The sequence below is a fragment of the Harpia harpyja genome, chromosome Z (genome assembly GCF_026419915.1).
Source record: "Harpia harpyja isolate bHarHar1 chromosome Z, bHarHar1 primary haplotype, whole genome shotgun sequence".
In the NCBI taxonomy this organism is placed as follows: domain Eukaryota; kingdom Metazoa; phylum Chordata; class Aves; order Accipitriformes; family Accipitridae; genus Harpia; species Harpia harpyja.
Window position 1 is genome coordinate 55,398,391 of NC_068969.1, and position 16,179 is coordinate 55,414,569.

Here is a 16,179-nt window from a genome sequence, read left to right on the forward strand (position 1 = left end):
AACTACCAAACCACTTGACTCAGAGAATCTTCTTCAGCTTACCCTTACAATACTTCATACACAGAAAAGCAGCCAACTATAGAGGAAGCCTAGATTTCTTGGTATCCAATGGCACCCTGCCCACCATAGCTCCTGTTTCTGCCTTGGAGACAGTCAATTAGTCATGAAGAATCAGAAAACAGATCTTTTTCTCCACCTTACAGAGGAGTTAGTTAAAAAAAATAAACACTTTAAGTATAGAAAGACTGGAATGCTATACATTTCTTCTTCCTTACAAATTTTTCTACTTTTCCAATAAATTAAGACACTGGAAAAGGTTTATGTAGAAGCAATTAAAAAGAAAAGTTAGTACAATAACAAAAGCAAGTTGCAACTCTTACCAGTAATTTTCAGTAGAAGAGGGTTCATTACATCCAAAAAGTAACATGTGATGGATAGTGTCCATGCTGGCATGAGGCTTAAAGTCAACTGAAAAACAAAATGATAAAACAAATAAGCTATCCTTACTCTCACCATTAGTTACATCAGCAAGAGCATTTTGTGCCATTTTTTCTCTGCAGTACTAGGAACATGGCATGTACATCCCCACTCATTTATTTACCTTCTGCATTCCACTTACAAGCTTTACTTAAATTCCCATTCAACAGCCTGTCTCCCAGGCTAAAACACTGTACCTTACATAGTCATTAAAGAAGAAATTCCAAGTTCCCACTGAAAACTGCTGCGTTTTCCCCCGAAAGTTAAATATGACACTTAGTAAAAATATCCATGTATCCCAAACCACAAAATTTTACTGTAACCAGTCTAATTTCAATCTAGATTCAAAATTTGCACTTGTGATTTAGTAATACTTTTCTACTTCTTCATCAAAAATACAAACAGTAAGTTACAGTTAAGAGTAACTAATATCTTATGTGTTAGTGATATCTTCTTCCAGTATTCCACCTGGTTTACATTTTTGCTGCATCTTTCTTGGGACAACAGTTCCAAGATGGGATTATGATTTATTCTCACTAATAATGTCAAACCCTTGGAGGGTTTTTAAACCTTATCCTACAGCACAAATTCCAAAACAGTGGAATCAGTCCTGCCCTTACCTGTACATAGACACTGAGGAACCTTCAAGGAAGTGTTTTTTAGCTCTTGTAAGAGTCTTAACATGGGCAAATGGTGAAGCTGCAAACCACTGAAACACTATTCTGCTCCCAAAGTTTGTGGATTTATGTGCAGACTGAACTCAGTATTTTAACATGCTGCTGAAGCAGGGTTCCTGAAGTGAATGATGATGTGGATTACTGACCCAGTTTTATGATGGCAAAACAACCTAATCGAATAGCTTCTAACCCTATTTTTGGAGCTGAGGCCTGTTGTGAAAAGTGAGGAAAACCAGCCAAAAGTTAAAGCATGCGAGTCAAATTCTAGCTTGAAGACATAAGGCATGAAGTCAGATTTTAAGGAAATGAGCACGCCAGAGCTGAGGGCTTGATTTGGGAAGTAAGAGATGCATGCACATGCCCTGGGAGGGTAGTTTGAGCACCATGTCTGAATTCAGAAGTGCTAAACTTGCCATCATGATTAAAGTCTAAAGACTACACAACAACTTTTTTTTCCTACAAGCAAATTATACTAATTTCATAGCTAAAAATCTAATTTGCGCTACAGAAAGACCTTCTGTTTTGATGGTTTTGTCCGTAACAATTAGTGAAATTATGGTTAACTCTCACATGGGACAGACAACGTGTCATTTTATGTGGACGTCCTACCTTAGTTTTCAGGTGTTTCAGGTGTTTTAAGCTGCTGCTACCAATTTAAGCGAGAGATTAAATTTCTGAAGGAGTTTATAAGCAGTTCACAGATGTGAAATCTAATGAAGTTTATTGTCGAATTTGATACCTGTACAAAACATACTGTAAATAACACCTAGAAGGGCAGCCTTCAATAAAGGTAAAATTAAAGGTTAGTGCATGGACGGGACCTTTAAGCACTATTATAAAACTTATTACAAATAGCTTACTAAATACTACTCTTACTAGTAGAAAATGATGCACCACAGTTAACAAACCAGAATCAGATTTCTGCGTAAGCCACTTGTCTACACTATTTTAGCTCACATATCTCATCATTGTTTCTGAAGAAAGAGTTGAAAAACCTCTCAGTCTGCCTGTGAGCTCAAGAGAGCTTTGTACAGACAGTTACTCTGTTCCTGTATGGTTATTTTCTTAGCACCACACTGAGGCTTATACCCTTCCAAACAGAAGGTCAAAAAGAAGCCATTTAAAAAATCCTATGTGTAAAAGCCATATAAATTAGCATAAAATTCAAGCCAAATGCAGTACCTGTCACTACCAAAGGCTTAAGAAATATCAGACAAAAGCCTTATATTCCTAGTTGAGAGCCTCCACATTTTACAATAATGAACAGAAAATTACTCAATAGTTAAATACTTTTTATGCATGGAGGAGTGCTACAAAATGATTACTAAAATAACAGTTAACAGTTTTGGTGTATATATACTAAATCTGAATAAAGTCTGACTTACTTTCTTGACCAAGTACTACTTTGAATTATGAACTCCAGGAAAAACAGGAGTGAAGAGAACACGATATCAGTTTAATCATAACAGTTTCTAGTTAAGGTATGTATTTAAAAAATTAATTTCAAAGATGTTCATCTTTACAAATAACAACTCGATATAAAGTTGATATTCTTTTTTTAAAAAAAAAATTGCTGTCTTCCCTATAATGGAATTAACTTTAAAGAAATTTATCAACATATCGGTGTCCACATTTTGGCAGATTAGGGAGACATTAGAGGCCTTCAACACAGTGAAGTCATCATTACTTGGCAATAGGAAGTTTATATATGCCATACTAGAGTAACAAACCCACAGTGTCTCAGACTCATGTATGGACAAAGAGTAATAAATCGTCTAATTACTTCAATTTGTGTTGGTAAACGTAATAGGCTCCATCTCATTTCTACAGCACAATCTGACAGGGTCTTACCATGAGTCAGTAAGAAAAAGACACATTTATTTACTAGTCACCCATGTGAATGAATGTAAGAAGCTGAAGATGACAGTCAAATTTTTTGGCCGAGTGGCTTGCTGTCAGACTCAATTCTTATAAGTGTCTGTAGAGCACCCTTTAGCTATCACTACAGCTCAGTAATCAAAAAATGATTTTTATCAATGCCTGCTCCATTAGACTCAATCTAGTTTCTGGTTTAGCTACTTATTGATAAACATTAATCAAACATGAGGTGGATGAAGAAAACCACAATATGTTCTTAAAATGCAACTGGAATGATACTTTCTTGAAAAATTACATATTAATCTCACTTATTAATATCTTTTACATATTAATCTCAGAGCCACTTCATTTCACAGAATCAAAAGGTATGTTCCTAACATTAACCTAAATGTAAACCAACCCACCCCACAAACAAACAAACATTTGCCTCCCCCCAGTTTGTCAGCATTTATAGCCCTTTGGGACAGAAAAATAACTGTTTCAAACAGAAATCTCAGCCTTGACAGTGTGACCCTCCACTAAAGTGTATCACACAGAAAACTAACTGCATCTGCAAAAATACATAGATGCACCCCTGAAAAAGACCTCTAGGGCAAAACTTGCTCTACTCCTCCTTCTAGTTGGAAACATTTCATAAGTAAGTTTCATCAGTTCCTTCTTTTGATAACGTCTGAGAACTGACTCTGATCAAGTTGGTAAATTCTGGTACAGTATCCTTCCAGCTTTGCAGTAGGAAGTTATACCCATTGTCCCTGTGCAAGCTGGACCATCTACTGGTTTTAAATCTTGAAGGGAATAGCAAAGCTGAAGTCTGAATTCAAAGTCCTCAAATATAAAATCAATAACAAATACTGAAAAAAGTTACAGAAAATATTTTCTCCTTATTAAAAATGTAGTACTGCCCGCATACAATGCTAAAAAGGAAGTTCTTGCTTCCAAGGCCCTTATATTTTACCGGTATGCAAAAAACCTATCCTGCTACAGGTTCTATAAACAGAATCTTCTCTTCCACACGGTCTTGGAGGAGGGAAGAAAATGGGGTAAAAAACAGGAAAACAAAGTAAAAAAGGAATAAACAAGTGATTCTTGGTCAAAGTGTAAGGACACTGGGTCATAAAAGTGTCCTTTTAAAGTGTAAACGGAAAAAAAAACCCCAACAACACAGAAAAGAGAAGGTATTTAATTGGCAGCATTATGTGCAAATAAAATGAACTAGAGGCAGAACATGTAGCTTCTGGTCTCAGCTTTATCATTGCACTGTCTCAGAAACCCAGGTTATTGTTTTAATTCTGTGTAATCACATCTCTTCATGTTGAAGCTCTTCAGAACACAGTCTTCTCAATACATCCCTGAGCAACAACCCAGAGTGACAGTTCATATGTTAGTTTTTAGATGCCTCTATCACAAAGTAAAACAGTAATTAATGAAAGTTAATTACACCATTTATTTGCAATGCAATGAATGCAGATTCTGCTTAAACCATAAAAATGTAGACACTATCATTTTAAAAAGAAGTATCTCATTCTCTGTGTGTCAATCTACTATGCTTATTTAAGCAACACAAAATACACACATGCACATAAGTTATTAGCTTCACAACACTTAATGATATTAAGAAGTATTTAAGGAAAAACTCCATTAAGCATCTCATTTCTTAGATGATGATATCTATTGTAAAAATCTCTTTCCTGAGAAGAAGATTTAATTTGCTATCCAAGTATTTCATAAGATAGGTCAGTTTGCATTCCTTCTATTCTGCACAGTTGGATATATTTGAGTCTACTCAGACTTGTCAGTAGACAAGGCACTTCAGGACATGGTTTAGTGGGCATGGTTGATGGTTGGACTCGATGATCTTGAAGGTCTTTTCCAACCTAAATGATTCTATGATTCTACTCTTCCAATAATTAGGTAACTTCTGTTGATTGTGAAGACTCCAATCTGACAAATCTTTTCCACTGAAAACACTTTCCAGTGACTTTACTGAAGTGAAAAGGAACTGATCATATGCTTAAGATTGACCACATGCCTACCCATTTTAGTGGAAGGGACCAAAGAGAAAAAACCAAAAGCAAGCAATTTTGTTTTATTTTCAAGGCATCCAGATACAAGAGGTTGTAAGCAATGCTATCATGGGAAAACTTCATGTTCACAGAACAAGACTTTTTTTAAATTTGCTCACCAAGTTCCTCTTGCTCTTCAAAGCTCCACCTGACAACTAGAATGGTTTCTTTGTCCAGACCTTATTCTGCTTTGTAATCACATGTACTCAAGCACAGTGATCACTGGAAAGGTGAACAAATCCTATAAAAATCTTGTGAAGACCATGTAAACACCGAAAACCTAAAAGTTTCTCAGTCTTCGGAGAAAAAAATGGGTTGTCTTGCATGATTCACATTGAGACTTTGCATAAATACCACTTTTAAGCAAATTCTTTTCGTAGGTCCTTTCAAACATATACACCACTGAAAGAAGTTTATGTAGCTTTAACACATGTAAAGACCAAAGTAGAGAACTAGATGTGCACCAATCTAAGAATTGAACTACACAATTCTGCAACTCAGTGAAGCACTATATAAAAATTGCTTACGCAGCAGGTTAGTATTATGCCTTTCTATATTTCACCCGAAAGCAGAAGAGTCTATTGCACACACTGCACAGCAAGTATAGTTTATCAGAGAATGAACACCTCCCTTTTATGCTCATTTTTCTTTCTGGGGTCAAAGCCACAGCCAACATGTGAGGTCAGGTTCTGACTTCTTTACAAAACAGATATACAAAGAAAGCACTGAAGAAAATTTACTCAATTTTTGTAGTTACTATAATACAACATGAAAATCTAACCAGAATACTCTATTTCTGAAAGATTTCCACAAGGAAATCCATGTAGAACAATAGTCTTATAATACACTACAACAAAATCTACATAGGATTTCCACCATATTTATTTTAAGTGCCAATATCCTAAAATGCAACAAAAGAGCAAGGGAAGAAAAATATAGAGGTTTTAACTTCTCATTGTTTTCTTTTATTTCTGTTTATAGCATGTTCTGATAGTGAAACTATCTTCAGCCAAATCAACAAGCCTTCTCTCTACCTGAACAACTGTATGTTCACAAGTAGGGCAAAATAAAAAGTATCTCAAAGACTTTCTGAACAGATGGTGTTGTTTTGCTGATCTATATGATCTCAGCGTTTGTACACTATTACAGTATTTCCTTCTATTTGTCTGCCATCTTATTCATGCCACAACATTAAAAAAAAAAAAAAAAAAAAAAAAAAAGGAGGCGAGAGGGTTTGGTTGGTTTTGGTTTTTTCCCCAGATAAGTAAAATCTTACTGCGGCCAACACTGACTGTAAGTACAAAGGATTTACAGCCTGTACCAGCAGGTAAATAAACAGTCTGCTCAGTGGAGCAGAATTAAGTATCCAGCCAGAGACAGAAAGCCAACACTTTACAAATGGGACTCTTTGGTACTGACTGCCAGAGGCATCTGCATGCAGCTCCCTAACTACTATCACTCATGAATCTCTCCAGATACAGTTTGTTCTCTTGACTCTAAGTAGCTCTCTCTCGTTTGTTTCTGCATTAGACATGATGAATGCATTTTAGAAACTCTGACAGCCAAAGATTAAGTCAATATGAGTCAAAGGAAAAAAGAAAATGCTGAGGTTCTTCAAAATAGCTTGCTTAGGTTCTTCCAGTCAACCCATACTCACCTACATAGGCTTCATCATCCACCGGCAGGGGTACTGACATGCAGAGGTAGGTATCAGACTATTAAAAGACAAAAGAACAGAAATTACCTTTAAATTGGGAATATTCAGAATGAAAAGAATAGAAACAAAGCACCAAAATTCTCTACACTTTCTGAAGATCAGTGTGAGAATGCTGAATAAACTAATATATAAAAATTACATACTTATAAGCCTTAGCACTGAATTTATTTGCAGTGGTTAACAAACACTGTCCCCTCCCTGTCCACTAAAAATCTTAAGGGTTAACAGTGCCCTCTCGATGTCCAAATAAACAGCATGAATCAATGAGTGTGCTACATAAAGTGAAAATAATTATTCAGCTTCTGATTCACTGTGTCCTTGGTACACACTACTTTCTTAGTACTTATAAACTTATTATAATCTAAGAATTAATGGCACTTGAGTGGTGGGAGAAGTGCTGATCTCATCCCTCTGGTGACCAGCGGTAGGACACGAGGAGATGGAATGAAGCTGCATCAGGGGAAGTTCAGATTGGACATTAGGAAAAGGTTCTTCACTGAGAGGGTGGTCTGTCACTGGAACAGGCTCTCCAGGGAAATGGTCACAGCACCAAGCCTGTCAGAGTTTAAGTAGGGTCTGGACAAGACTCTTAGTCATATGATTTAGTTTTAGGTAGTCCTGCAAGGAGCAGGGAGTTGGACTCCATGGGTCCCTTCTAACTCAAGATATTCTAAAGCTAAATAGATTTCTACCTATAGCAGTATTTCACCCTATTCCAAGATTTATATAACTGGACCACAAGGTGTAAAAATGCGGTGCCATTGTAGCAGCAATCATAGAAATACATTTATTTTTGATTCATGCACCTAATTCTATTATGATCAATGAAAATATTCTTCCCTGGGCATTCTAACAAACTTCACATATCCCTTAGAACAAAGAAAAAGAACAGAATCAATTAAAAAACAAACAATTCGATACATGATTTTCTTGCTTAAGCACTGTAAAGGACTACCATTTTCCTGGAGCAATTGGATGAACAATCTGCATAAGATACAGTGTAATGGGCACTCCAGGCAGAAAACTTATCAAGAATGCCCTCTCCATGATGCTACAGTTGCCTTTGTTGCCTAAAAGACTTTTGGTTTGAGTTTAAATGCTCAGCATGTAAGCCTTGAAAGTATTGCTGGATTAAAATATGAACACAGTAAACTCAGAGCAATGGCCACAAACAAAATCCAGGTTTTCCATCTACAAGAACCTGGACTATAAAACAAAGTCCTTGAGAACAATATGGCAATCCTATTGAAAGGAAGGCTCTTACTTTGTACATCAAAAAAAGTCAGTAAATCATTGGAACAGCACAAAATTACATGTGAACTACGCAAACAAAAAATGGAATCGGTCTCATCTTTGTCAGCTAGATGAAGGACAAGTCCTACGAAAGCACCATCTATGAAAACACCACCTGCTTTACTGAGATATTTGGCCAAAGATGATGTAGGATATCTAGATTACTATTCTAAGAAATAAATTCATTGCCATGGTTTATTTACATGTAACAGAGATTAGGCTATAAGGTCAGCAATGCAGCTATTAGGTTGATAGCTACATGATTAACTATTTAAAACCTTTTTTTTGCAACTTTAAAGACTGTTTGAGAAAGATGTCAGCTACTGGAATTTCACTACACCCATGAACTCAAAATCTGACAGGACTTTCATAAGCACTATACTAAACAAATGAAGATGAAATTCCTGCTATGAAAAACTTCAAACCTAATTTAAAAGAAGACACTGCAAATAGGTGTAAACAATTAAATGAAATTGAGAAGGAAGGACAGGTACAATGGTGATAACAATATGTGATTAGACAAAGCAGTGACGTGCACAGCTAAGAAACCATTTTTGGTGTTTTTGCTAGAAGATGGGAGGCGTGAACAGAGGTCAGCTGATACAACTGATGTGAATGCCTTTGTGTACTCTAGTTATATGCATTTACAGAATGAACATACTAAAGCCTTCTAGAAATAGAAAAGGAAATACTCTATCTTTTCTATTTAACCTCGGTTCAGAAGTATTTTTTAAAAAAACCTCCATTTAGGACCTTATACCCAAATGCCAAGCTTTGAAAGTCAATGGCAGCAATTCCCATTGTAGTAGAAATAAACAGTAGATTCTTTGTCTTTAAACACAAATTGATTTTAGAAACAGTGTGGACTAAAAATAAGGATGACACGTATTTTATGAAAGTATGATTTACCCAATTAAGAATTAAAATAGTTAAGAACAGAGTATTAGGACTTATCATGGATGCAGTGACTGAGATTTTATAACTTGTGTCATAACATCTACAAAGATTATTAGAAGTCTAGGTGCACTATTACTTTTGGCTCTTTTTTTAATCAAAGACTGTTAACTGGAAATTATAGATGTATTAAAACGGTAGTGTGCTACTCATTATCTAAGCTGTTGCAGAACTCAGCCGTGCCTCTCTGTCTCAGTGCTATAATACATCTACAAGTAGCAACTGTCCTGGTTAAACATCTTTCTTCCATGTTCTTTGTCATCTCTCTTCAATACCAAGGTACTCTACATTGTATAGTTTAGAGACATGTTCCTAGGTAATCTGATGTGCCTTTATGATTTTAATCCTAAAAAAGAGCAAAGTTTTTTTTAAAAGAAAAAAAAACAAAGAAAAAATTTGCAAGACCCACTGCTTTGAAGAAGAAACGGGGGGGTGGGGAGGGGTGGGGGCAGGGAGATGAAAGGGAACATTCAAAGTTTTTTATTTTTCATTTGTTTGTTATTGTTTGTATTGCCTTACATTAGCCACTTCAGATTGTCCCCCAAAGTAATTTGAAGGACTTCATTTCATTAATGAGAGATCCTGGCCAGCAGTTACTCTAACATGACAAGCCTATAGATGGTCGGTACAGGTAAAGCATTGAATTGTTAAAATTCCGTACTACTCACAGTGTAGTCTCATATCCCTTACCCCTTCCTACTGTTCCACCCTACTACCCACATTGTTTTTAAAGAATTTATCTCCTCTTCTTCCCTATCAAAATGTATTTTTCAAAAGCAGAGAAACCAGGAAACAAACCCACAAAATTACCCTAACTACAACCCTTTTCAAAATGCTTCCAATAACTTCTTAAAAGGAAAGAAGCACATTTAAAAAAAAAAAATTCAAGATTGTCTATGGGTTAAAATTTATTTCACAAATTCATGACATAAAGAACTATCACTATCAATTAAATAAGATAGTCTGGACTAAAAATCCAAGCCAGCATCCTCTCATTATTACTGTAAACAGGGAGGGTATGTTCTAATCTTTGCATTACTACTCTCCTATCCTACCTTTTATGGTCTTTCTGTAAATAACTCCTATGAGGTATAGTCAGAGAAGAGATTGCTTGGCCAAATGGATAATGCAGTCAATCAATGTGGTCATTCTGAAGTCTTTACCATTACTGGCATGAAAACTCATCCTGGCATAATCACAAAGGTTTTAAATTTTGCTTCTGATGTACAAGCCAGGTTGTATTTAGCTAATAAGATAAAATGAGCAAATGAAAAAACAGCTATTGGATTCAACAAAACAGATTCTGGTGGCTTATCTCCAGTTGTCAATGTTCCTGACTCCAAACACAAGAAGAGTAGGAACATCCTGACACTAAAGCATTACAAAAGGCACGCTGCAGAATCCACAGTAATTCTGTCCTGTTTTCTCTACCTCACCACAAGCAGGTCTGTGAGCATGAGGGTGCATATTTGATCCATCTTCAGAAGAAAATGATTATGTAGGCTTCATCTTGTGTAAGAAACAAGCAGGGAGAAAAAAAAGTGAGATCGCTCCACTAGGCTCAACCCCATCAATTCAGGTGTTTCCAAAAAAATGAAAAGACAAGACTGATAGAACTTTAGATGTGCAACAGGCTGCCTTTTGAAAGCATACTGGGGAGGGGGGAAGAGAAAAGCCCCACACTTTTCCCCTCCATGCCCTGCCCCCTCCCCCCTTTTTCTTTAAAGGAAGAATCTTTGTTATTAATAAGGGCCATTACTAACTGATAATTGCATCACGTCTCATAAATCTCTGGTATTGATATTCACTGTGCCAGGGTCCAGGTTCATGTAAGTAACTAAACTGTACTTTTTACAGAATTTTACCCTAAGTTATTACTGAGGAATTACCCCAAGTAACTCACACAAATTTCTCCAGAGTTAGAGCAAGTTTTGGGGGATCTTAGGTCATGATCTCAACTTGGTTGTCATAGCAACAGTAAAGAAAGAGGTGCCAGTAATTTATGGGTATCCAAATGATCAAATTTCCTTCTCATTTTATGTATTTTTATCTTGTATGGTATACCCAAGCAAACTGGAGATGAGAAGGGAAATTTTAACCAATGCATTCAAACTGAGAAACTAAAGTTATTGAATATGCAGGTATTACAAGTCACTGCTTACCTACTAGTAGAAGCTCAAGATAAGCAGTTTCAAAAAAAAAAAAAAAAAAAAAAAAAGACTTGCAAATTCCACTAGACAAGAACCCCTCCATCCACAACCCTTCCACACTAACAATATCCAAATATTGTTTTGGATACCAAATAACAACATCTTTTACCACTTTTTTGTGCCTTTAGCAATATTCATGAAGTTTCAAGTGTACATTTAAGAACTCAGCCAATGCTGTACCAAAATTAATTTACAATGAAAAGTTTGTTCAGCCTCAAACATAGTAGTAATTAATTAAAAAACCCAAACTATTATTTATGAACAAAATTACTTCAGATACAGTTTTAATTGCACTATAATTTTTTATCATTATTTCTTATTTGATTTGTAACAACCACAGATATTCACAGCAGCAAAACCATGTTACCGGCAGAGTAAACATGTTTACCCCACATTCTTAATAATGCTTTCACAAAATAGCGTTCAATTTGCTTAACGGTATTGGGGTTTGTATCTGAAATTTAAAATTTTCAAAATGAGCTGGTCCCATCCTTTCTTGGAAGAAAAAACATACAGGTTCCCATTTAAATAATAAGTCCTTACATACTGGTAATTTGCTGTGCAGAGGAATAATTTTCTTATAATTACATTAAGTATAAAAAAATGATTATAGAACTTTTCCCTCAGAAATGAAAAAGCCCTTCAGTCTTCCTCTCCACAGCTCTTAGATATCCTCCACCCTTCAGCAGCACACCAAAATTACTTTTCACATGATATGTTAGTTGCATTTTTCCCTACTGTGCAATTGGAATAATTATTAAGAAAAAAACAGAGTATTTAAGTACTGCAGATATTGCTTCCCCCGCTTATGAGAGGTGGTACTGTTCAAAAGTACCAACGTTTATTAACTGAGCTGGAGAACTATTATACCTCACTGATTTCCAGGTTTATATTGCTTGAATATACATTTCAGTGCCCCTGTTCATAAGGAGCACTTCGAACAGTTTCACATGAATGTTCATGTTTGGTACTTGTGCCAAAAGAATGCACAACTTCAGGGCAGATTCTGCACAGTTAGCACACTCCTGAGCCACATAAGGGGCTGGTTCTCATTGATTCACCCACAGGGCAGCTGCAGCTACAGCACGTAAGGCAAACTCCCACCCCCTCTCCCCCCAAAGCCCCAAAGTCACTACGAATCTAGTACCTCATTGCAAAAAAATGCAGGTTTTTTGACAACCCCTCCCACAGCCTTGACAACATGAGATACATATGAATTTAATTTTATGCAACTAACCTACCAATACAAGGACAGATGTTAAACTTGGCTCCAGCCACTTGCAAATCATTCCACCAAGAATTATGCCACCTCCACCATTATAAGGTGCTACCTATGCAAACCATACAAAATCATTTGGGGTTTCTTTTCCCTCCTCCTCCTGTTGGAAATGTGTACATATTTCCTCCATGAACCAGGTGAATATTTTACAGAGTTTAAGCTGTATGTTATCTGTATGCCCCTACATTAAGAGAATTCAGTGATTCCTACAGTGATCACTCCAAAACAACAACATGAATGCTCATATTCAAGGTACAACCTTACTGGTAGTACTGAAAATTCATGTCAGTTTCAGGGAATACATGCATATGGTTGGACTTCTTGGAATCCAAAGAGATTAATTTCAGTATCTGTTTTCAATAAGAACTATCTGGGAAGCTGGAGTATCAAAGACCTTGGAAAATAAAATTAAATACAACTGCCTACAGTGATGCTATGGAACAACTCAACTCAGCAGCTGCACTATTTCAGAAGGTCCCTTTCTTTTTCCAGCCTGGAGATATTTCTGACTAAACAACCAGTAACTCCAGCCCTTGCAGAACAATTCTTACATTACACGAACCTTCTGATTGTCTGTCTACTGCAGGTCACACTGGTCATCAATTGTAAACAAAGAACTGGTTAGTTACATTAGACATCTTTGTGTTAGCTAGCTGTGACTCTAGATAAGAAATGTGACTGACGTGTGCGTAACACCAAGAGAGAAAGAGGCCAGAAGAATTCTGTTTATGAGGTCTCCTGAAAGTACTAACCTGTGGCCAAACAGTGAATTGAGAATTTGTAGCAATCCAGCTGAAACAAGATTTTCTTTTCACAAAAAAATGTATGACAAAGAAGAGATAGCACAGAACATACTGCTCTAAAGATACTCTTTTGTTCTCTAGAATTTAACTCATTCACATCTTCTGCACTAATTTATGCTCCTCCTTTTTTTTTTTTCTTCTCCCGCCTTTCCCACATAAATTGTTATATTTGAGAACTCAGGAACTGCAATTAGTCATAACCAAAACAGTGACATACCTCCAGAAAGCCCTTAATAAAGCATTTTAGCAATTTCATTTGTCCTCTTGCTCTTTGGCTTATTTTTGCATCTTTCATGAATAGAGATAAACTTGCAGATAGACCCTGGAAGCAGAAACCTATATATCATAGAGCATCTTGAGTTGGAAGGGACCCATAAGAATCATTGAGTCTAACTCCCAACTTACAGTCTTATATAAACATCAGTGTGGACAACTTGAAGTCACAGCAGATCCACAGTTGCTAAATACATCCGCCCACAATTAGGGCCAAGAGGTACATGAAGAAGATAGTGAGCTAGAAGGAAGCCTCTACAGAAGAATTTCCTCTCTAAAGAGGATTCTTCCTTCCATGTTCTTTCTGCCAAAAAAATAAACTAATGGCACTAGAGCTACAAAGCTGTTGGTTATCTCCTTCTGTGAACTGCAAGAAAACGAAGATTGTCTTTTCTGCCATTGCTTCTTGCTGAGTATATCAGTGTTTAACTTGTCTAAATGGGAACAAACTTTCCTGTACAGTTAGCGTGGGACACTGTGCAAGGAATAAGGGAAATGAGAAGAAGGGCAAGTGAGACCAAGAAAGGAAAATAAAAGCTAGACTTAAAAGCATATAAGGCTAGTTATTGATTATTTTCACTTACCTTTTTAGGAATTAACTTGGCAAGTTGCTTTCTGTTGCTGTCTTCCCATGTCCTTCGCCCAAATCTACACTAGACTGTACCATTTCAGTTTATTGTGTACACAAAGGCTGTTGGCTATAGGTACACGTGAATGTGAAAAGTAGTATGTCCTCTCTATTAACTACCACAGTCTTTTGTTGGTGGTGTTGGGTTTTGGTTTTCTTTTTTTTAATAGGAATCTGAAGTGACTGATCCCTTCATATGTGTTTCCTAGCTCTTCAGCTAATGGATCCTCAGGTAAAATCAATAAAACATAATTACAAATGTGCACCTGGATGAGCTGAGAGTACTTTTCACTCTTTCTGAAAGAGAAGTTTAGTATTTTGCTGCGGACAAATAAAATCTAGTAGAAACTATATTTCTGTTTTGCACTCATTGGAATAACACCACTTGCTCTAAATTACATGTTCCAGAGGGGTGCTCCCCAATAACTGAAAAACTCATTTTCCCTTCAGTATTTTCTGAAAGTGCTATCTGCAACAATGAGTCATCATCTACTGCAGCACAACATCCTGCTCTTTCCAAGCATCTGCAGCCCTCTAAAAGAGACACAGGGTCTTTTAATGACATATATAATTCCCCGCATTGCAAAAAACCCCCATTAATCATTGTTTATCTTGTTTAATGAAACTACATGTGAAAATGACAGTAGATTCTCAGACTTTTATGCAAATCTTAAAAATGCTAATATTAATGTTAAAAATCTTACTTATTGTCTTCATTTTTACTCACTTGGCTCATTAGAAGATAAGCAACTTCAAACCTGAAGGAGTATACCATTATAACCTGTTTACAGTAGCCTTCCTGGAGTATTTTAAGGGTTTCAAATACTGGGTCAAAAGTATTACCCTTATAAAATGCTGTTTGCTTGGTTTTGCTCAGCTTGCCAACATTGCAGCAATGTTCAATTTAATGTATCTAAATTCACTGAGGCATCATCTGAGAGTTGGTGGAAACTGCAACTCTAAATAAATGTATGTCTTACTAGCACAGCTGGAAATATTTCACTTTAATAAAACTCATATTCCTTGTTTTAATAAACTTCAGTAATTCAGTTTATGAAACCAACATTTTACAAATAAAATTAATCAGATGAAAAGATTTTTCTCTTATTTGAGATTACTTTTCTGTTTCCTACTTTCCTCTGGACATACATATACCTATAAAAGTTACCCTGGTTTTTTTGTTCTTTTTATGGGAGTGGTATTGTAGACAAGGCTTTATTTTCCTAGCTTATTAAAAAAAAAAGTGTCAAAAAGTGCTTTGGGTTTGTGTGGTGGAGTTTTGGTAGCAGGGCAGGGGCTGCAGGGGCGGCTCCTGTGAGAAGCTGCTAGAAGCTTCTCCAGCTCCAAGTTGGACCCGCCTCTGGCCAATGCTGACCCAATCAGCAATGGTGGTATTGCCTCTGGGAGAACAGATTTAAGAAGGGGAAATCTGCAGCAAAGAGGGAAGTAGGATGTGAGAGAAACCCCTCTGCAGACAGCAAGGTCGGTGAAGAAGGAGGGGAGGAGGTGCGCCAGAGGAGGGGATGCCACTGCAGCCCGTGGTGAGACGGCAGGCTGTCCCCTTCCAGCCCATGGAGGTGAGCGGGGGAGCAGATGCCCACCTGCAGCCCCTGGAGAGCCCACATCGGAGCTGGGGGATGCTCCCAAAGATGGCCATGACTCCATGGGAAAGCACAGACTGGAGCAGTCTGTGACTGAAGGACTGCAGCCCATGGGAAGGACTCACGTTGGAGAAGTTCATGGAGAACTGTCTCCCATGGGAGGGACCCCATGTTGGAGCAGGGGAAGAGTGAGTCCTCCCCCTGAGGATGAAGGAGCGGCAGAGACAACATGTGATGAGCTGACCCCAAGCCCCATGCCCTGTTCCTCTGCGCTGCCGGTGGGAGGAAGTAGAGAGAATCAGGAGTGGAGTTGAGCTGGGAAGGAC

General features: G+C 37.1%; 1 protein-coding gene across 10 annotated transcripts in view; it reads right to left on the reverse strand.

Moving 5' to 3' along the window:
* PAM (peptidylglycine alpha-amidating monooxygenase) overlaps nucleotides 1-16,179 on the reverse strand; it is a 154,415-nt gene that overhangs the window by 64,280 nt on the left and 73,956 nt on the right. For all 10 annotated transcript variants that reach the window (XM_052779057.1, XM_052779056.1, XM_052779055.1 and 7 more), the window contains 2 exons: nucleotides 6,753-6,810; nucleotides 381-468 (listed from right to left, as the gene is read on the reverse strand). In XM_052779057.1, coding sequence (XP_052635017.1) covers nucleotides 381-468; nucleotides 6,753-6,810 — 146 coding nt within the window. The remainder of the gene's footprint in view (nucleotides 1-380; nucleotides 469-6,752; nucleotides 6,811-16,179) is intronic.